Source organism: Malurus melanocephalus, unplaced genomic scaffold, assembly GCF_030028575.1.
Source record: "Malurus melanocephalus ecotype Western Australia unplaced genomic scaffold, MMel_1.1 scaffold_316, whole genome shotgun sequence".
In the NCBI taxonomy this organism is placed as follows: Eukaryota; Metazoa; Chordata; class Aves; order Passeriformes; family Maluridae; genus Malurus; species Malurus melanocephalus.
This window is the reverse complement of record NW_026623548.1, coordinates 176,387-182,660: the sequence shown is the minus strand read 5'-3', so window position 1 is coordinate 182,660 and position 6,274 is coordinate 176,387. Positions and strand designations below refer to the sequence as shown.

Genomic DNA, 6,274 nt, shown 5'->3' with positions numbered 1-6,274 from the left:
TCCCATCCCATCCCATCCCATAATTTCCAGGGGCTAACCCAGCCATCCCATCCCTCCCTGGGTTCTGGGGGGTTCTCACCGCTTGTCAAAGAAGGCGTGGACGATTTTGCCCCTGATTGGGTTGAACTCCAGGTCGGGAATGCTGTCAAAGTTCTCTTTGCTGGAAAAGGGATGGAGAGACCCAAAACTGAGGGAATTGTGGAGGAGGGAGAGGCTCTGACAGYCACCAAAAGCCCCAACCCCTTTCTTCCAAAGAAATCATGAAAAAATACTGAGATTTTGAATGAAAATCCCGTTTTGCCTCAATTCAGGCTCAGAGGAAGTGCCCTGCGATTTTATCCCACTAAAATGAGTCTTTGGGCAGCTCCTGGGATGCCACCGGGGCCCTGCTGTGGTTTTTAGGGTTTTCCCAGGAAAAAAAGCCTCAAACAGGRGAAGGAGCTGCTGCTGCCCACCCTCCCCTCAGCCTCGTGCTGATCATTCACTGTCGATGATTTATGGAGCAAACGAGCCAAGAAACAACTCCCAGGAGGGGGAAGCAGCGGGAGCTCGGAGCTCTCCCGAGGAGCCCAATCCCTGCACAGCCACAAGGAGAGGGATGGGAACAACTGCAGCCCCAATTCCCACCCCAAAATGGATTTCAAAGCTGGGGGAGCTGAGGTGTTCACCAGGAGTGCCCCGGCTCTGAGGCCATGGTGTGTTTTCCTTGGATTATTTGAAGGCCACACTGCAGGAGCACGGCTGGGAATGGCTGGGAAGGACATTGGGAATCACAGAGGGGTGGGAGATGCTCTGGGGAGCCCCAGGAGTGGGACTGGGATTGCCATGGAATGGGATTGCAGTGGGATGGGATTGTCACAGACTGGGATTGCCATGGGACTGGGATTGCCATGGAATGGGATTGCAGTGGGATGGGATTGCAGTGGGATGGGATTGTCACAGACTGGGATTGCCATGGGGTGGGATTTCCATGGGCTGGGATTGCCATGGACTGGGATTGCCATGGAATGGGATTGCAGTGAGTTGAGATTGCCATAGACTGGGATTTCCACGGACTGGGTTCCTCATTCCATACCGGATGGTCAGCTGGTCCTGGCTCAGCTGTTTGAAGCGCCGGTGCAGGTGCTCGATCTGTTCCGAGGTGACTGCCAGGGAAAGGACAGAGGTGACAGGGACTGAGCCCCGAGGCACCTTGGGGACCCCCGCCCGTGGCTGTCCCTTCCCCTCAGGGGCTTGGGCACTCGGGCACTCCTGTGCCAGCCCCGTTTCCTCCGGTGGCTCCGTGCAGGTCCCTGTGTGTCCCCGTGTCCCCTCCTGGGCTGCAGGACCATGCCAAGGGCTGCTTTATCCCCTCMTGGGCTGCAGAGAATTCCCTGGACTGGCTTGGCATGGAATGGGGATCCCAGCCCCAGTTCAGGGTCCTTCAAACAGGCTCGACCGTCTCATTTGGGGTTTCTGRCACCATCCAAGGACATTTCTGCCCGGAGCTGGGAGGTTCCTCCGTGCCCACATCCCTGGCTGGGGGCAGGAAATAACCCTGGGGTCAGAAATCCTGGCAGCAGCGCCTGCCCTGTGCCAGGGGACAGGAGRGGACACGGAGGGGGCACRGCAGCGCCCCAAAATGAACACTCTGGGCCTTTGAAATCGCTGCCCCTGCTCGGGGTGAGCCGGGAACCATCGAGGTGCGGGGGATGGACCCACCCCGTGGGCAGGAGCTGGAGGAGGGGAGCTCCATCAGCGCTGGGGCTCCAGCAGCACCTCCCCACTGCCCCAATCCCACCGGGTTTATCCATCCCAGCTGCTCCCCTGGGGCTGTAACCAAGCTCCAACCCCGCCAGAGCCCGGCTCCTGAGCAAATATCGGCAGGGGCCGTTCCCAGGAGCTCGGGAAGTGCTTTGGAGCTTCGTCTCCGGGGATCGGGGAGGCTGTGCGGGCACCAGGCGGATCCTCCCGCTCCTGCAGCCCCTCCTGGAGCCATGGATGGACATAAAACCGTGTGAAAGTACCGCCGAGGGCTTGCAGGGTTAATTGCGTTAATTGYAGCGAGGCAGCGGGGTCAGAGCGGGGCCGGGCTGCCTCCCTCGCTCCCTTTTCTGATGTTTCAATAGCGCCCTTCGCGTCCCCGCAGCCTGGAAATAGCAGCGCTATCGATCAGCGGGGCTGAGCCTCCTCAGAGCTCTGGGAGCAGCCTGGAAAACCCTTTGGGGTCGGCTCCTGGGCCCCCGGGCTGCCCCCACAATCCCAGGCACCGCCTCTGGACGGGCTTTAAACCCCATTGACTGAACCCTTCCCAACGATGCCCAGCCCCCAATTCACCCATTTGGGGTTTTCTGCCCTAATCCCTCCCGGCTGCCGCCCTCTTGCTGACCCCACACGCCCACGGAAACTTTCCCCGGACTTTGCTTTCCAATTTTGGCCATGGAGAAGTGACCTTTCCCCTCCTGCCTCGGCGACGTCGCCGTCACCATGGGAGCAGCAGAGCCACCAGAGCCTTCAGCATCGGGGACTTTGGGGCACAGCAAAAAGCTTTGATCACTCAGAAAAATGTCCCAGTCCCCGACAGGACACAGAACGGGGGCCGGTGGCTCCGTGCTCACGGTTGGGCCAGCCCTGCAGGGCTGGATGAGGATTTTCCTCCGGTTTTCCCCAGTCCCAGGTTTTCCTCTTAGGGAAGGTCTCCCAGGATGGCTCCATCCTGTGTTTTCAGCTGCTTCCCAGAAGAAAAAAACCAAACAGGGAAAACCTTCCCAAAAGGCAGGAGCTGTGCTGGAGAAGGGCTGGCGGAAGGGCAGCAGAGGCTGCTCGTGTTCCTCAGACGCACCCTGGTGCTGCAGGCCCGTGTCCTGCACGGCCTCTGCTCAGGGRGGAGAAACGGGATTTAAACACGGAATTTAAAAGGGAGGAGGTAAAAAGGGATTTAAACCCGAGGGAGCCGCGATTGCTGCTGCCAGCCCCGCCTGGTTTGTGCTGCTCGAGCGAAGAGCAGCACAAGGGAAAGGGGCGCTGGGGGCTCAGACCATCCCGGGGGCAGGGAATGATCCCATCAGCCTGGGAAGATGCTGCTGCAGCTTTGGGATGGAGCACACGGAGGGAGGGAGGGGAGCCGGCCCCAGAGCCCCGGGCAGCYCCTCAGGGTGCCCCTCCATGGGGGAGAAGGGAGAGGAACAAACCACGGGGACATTCGGGTGGCTCTGCCCTGTCCCTGCTGCTCCCGCGGGTGCAATGCCCTGCTCCGGGCTGGAAATCCCGGAATTCCCGAGGGTTTTGGCCGCAGCCACGGCACGGTGGGAGCTCTGTGAACCCCACCGGGAGCSCAGGACACGCACCCCGGGCATGGCGTGGAGTCAGGGGCTCCCCCCGCCCCCTCTCCTCTGGCTCCGGKGACATTTTCGGGTGCTGCCCTTGCAAACCCTCCCCTGGGGCTGATTCAGGGGGTGCCGGTGCCGCCTGTGCCGGAGGTGCTGCTGSGGGTCCCCGGGCCGGGGGGATCCCCCAAAACCCCCTCCCACCCTGGGCTGCCAGGATGGCACTCCGCGGGTCCCCCAAGCTCCTGAGCCCGCCCCGGGGTGCTCGAGGGGTCTCAGCCCTCCCTGRAGGGGGAGGAGAGAGGATGAAGGGAGATGTGACCCCAGGAGCAGCAGCAGCGCTGGGACTGTCCCTGCACCCTCTCGGCCCCCACAGACCCTCTGGCCCCTCAGCAGATCCAGAAGGGATCGCCCCGATCTCCGTGCCCCGAGCTCGCCACGTCCTGGAGCGGTGACACTTCCCAGGACGGACGCGACCACCCCGTCCCACGCTCCGACCCCCGCGGGAGCCCCGGGCCGTGTCCCCGCTCCTTCCCCCGCTGGTTCCTCGGTCCCCAAGCCCCGCGAGCAGCGCGGGGGTGTCACGGCCCGGTGGCTCCGGGGCCGAGCAGCCAAGCGGGGACAATTCCGTGCGCTGGTGGCGCGGGGGGCAGAGCGGAGCTGGGGATCGCACGTGTGGCCGCTCGACGCCCCGGCTCGTGGCGCTGTGGCAGCGGGGACACACACGGCTGCACGGCCAGGGTGACACGCTGGCACCGTGCCCYTTTCCCCCTCCGTCCCCCGGGTGACACGTCCTGCACTCTCCCCACCCCGGGTGACACCTCTGCACCCTCCCCGGGTGACATCTCCTGCCTCCTCCCCATTGGCGGGTGACGCGACACGTCCCGCATCCCCCTCCCCTGCTCCAGCGTCACCTCCTGCAGCCCCCGGCCCTCCGGGTGACATTTCCAGTTCATCCCCCCTTCCTCCTTCCCGGGTGACACCTCCCGCACCCCCCGCGGGTGACACGTCCCGCACAGYCCCCTCTCCCCGGTGACACCCCCGMGRGGCTGTGTCCCCCCGTGTCCCCTCGGGCGGCGGCGCCGGAGGCTCCGGGCAGGGGCGGGGGTGGCCGCGGGTCCCCGGTACTCACAGCCGGTCCTGTCCGCCAGCTCCCGCATCTCGGCGGGCACGGAGTGCGCGGAGCCCATCCCGGGCCGTGCCGGGAGCGCCGCCGCGGGCGCTGCACCGGAGCCGCCGCCGCTTTTAAGGGCGGGCACGGCGGGGAGGCGGCGGCGGCGCGGCGGCCCCGGGCCCTGAGAGCCCCCGCCCAGAGGCAGCGCAGGGACCGCCGGGGGTGGGACCCTCCGGGAGCGGGGACAGCCCCGGCAGCGCTGGCGGCACCTCCGGCCGTGCCCCGCTCGCGGCTCTGGAGCGTTCCCGGGAGAAGGGCACGGAGCCGCCGCCGGTGCGGGAATTCGGGCCGGGGTCTCCCCTATGGATACCCGGCAGCAGCTCCATCTGAGCTCTGCGGCTGCTCCCAGCCCTGGCACTGCACTGTCCCCCTGGATGGGGACAAAGGGGGACGGGCAGAGGTGACCCAGGAGCCCCAAAGGGACCCCAGCCCTGGGGGGCAGCGGGCACAGAGCCCGGTGCAGAGGTGGGGGATTCTGTCACCATCTCCCTCCCTGCCAGACTGGCACCGGCGGGGACACGTCACCCTCCCACGGGCACAGCGAACGGCAAAGCCCTTCCAGGAGCGAGGGCAGGGGTTTGGAGGCAGCTCAAAAAGCACAGCACRCCAGGGCAGCAGGTAGCACGTCAAGGTTTATTTGTTTAAAGCCAGATATAAACGGGAAAGAGATGAAATAATTTCCAGCCTCCAGCTGTCCAGGAAAAYACCTGTTTATAAATAAAAAAGGAGAAAGGAGAGATGTGTCCATCTTGTGAGCTCAGCTCTCAGGGGCCCTGGGCTCAGGGCTCCTCACCCTCCATCTCCGGGCCGGCAGTTTTCCATCAAATGGGGAATTTCGCCCAGCCCAGGCGCTTCCAGCCGGGAGAAGGAAGGTAGGARGGGGTCAGACACGCAGCATTCTGTCCCTGCCTACACAGTCCCTGTGTCCCCGAGGGGGAAGGGCCACCAGGGATGCAGGTGGGAGCCATGGAGCCCTGGGAGAAGCAGTCGGGACAGACCTGGAGCCAGCCCGTGTGCGGTGGAGGCGGCCTGGAAGGGAGCAGGAGATGCCAGGGACCCTTCTCCAGCCCAGGGCAGCCCTTCCTCCCCTCCCGTGTCGCAGAGGACGCGGCTCTCCCCGGCCCCAAGCTGGGCTGGAGGGGCCCGGTGTTCCTGCAGAGGCTGGAGACAAATGCCATGGTTGGTCACAGAGCCTCAGTCCCCGCCCTTGGCTGGGTCAGGGCGCTCCGAGCGTGTCCCTGTGTGTCAGGACGGATCCAGAGGGATTCTGGAAGGGYTCCCAGGAGGATGCTGCACCAGGAGCTGTCCCTGCTCTGCTGGGCAGCTCCTCAGGCTGACCTGGGCAGCAGCACACGGAGCCCTCGGCCTCCCAGGGTGGATAAACCTCSCCAGGGCTCTGCTGCTGCCAGGGCTCCCTCCCTGCCGGAGGAACCCCGGGAATGGCGCTGCCCGAGACATCCCYGAGCGCCCAGAGCCGGGGGCAAAGCTCAGAACCAGCGCACGGCTGTCCCTAAGGATGCAGCCCGGGATTACTCCTCCCTTCCTGCCCCTTTCCAGCCTCCTYTTCCCCCATTCTGTATTTTATTCCTTCACCCTCCGGATTTTGAGGTGACAGCACTGGGGGTGTTGTGTCCCCAGGAGGGATGGAAGGGAAGGAAAGGGAGAACATGGCATTAACGGCAGGAATTCACCCCCTGCTCCCCAGGGATGCAGCACCAGAGGGCTTTGGCACCGCACAGGAGCAACCTGGCCCTTGGTGGGGCAGAAGGGAGGGAATTCCACCTTCTCCAGAAAG

General features: G+C 64.3%; 1 protein-coding gene across 1 annotated transcript in view; it reads right to left on the bottom strand.

Annotated features, from left to right (window-relative positions):
- The window catches only part of TESC (tescalcin), a 6,620-nt gene extending 2,059 nt beyond the window's left edge, over positions 1 to 4,561 (bottom strand). The window contains exons 1-3 of the mRNA XM_057377448.1: positions 4,438 to 4,561; positions 1,076 to 1,145; positions 80 to 160 (exon numbers count right to left, since the gene is read on the bottom strand). Coding sequence (XP_057233431.1) covers positions 80 to 160; positions 1,076 to 1,145; positions 4,438 to 4,495 — 209 coding nt within the window. The 5' untranslated portion in view covers positions 4,496 to 4,561. The remainder of the gene's footprint in view (positions 1 to 79; positions 161 to 1,075; positions 1,146 to 4,437) is intronic.
- Positions 4,562 to 6,274: the final 1,713 nt, after the last annotated feature.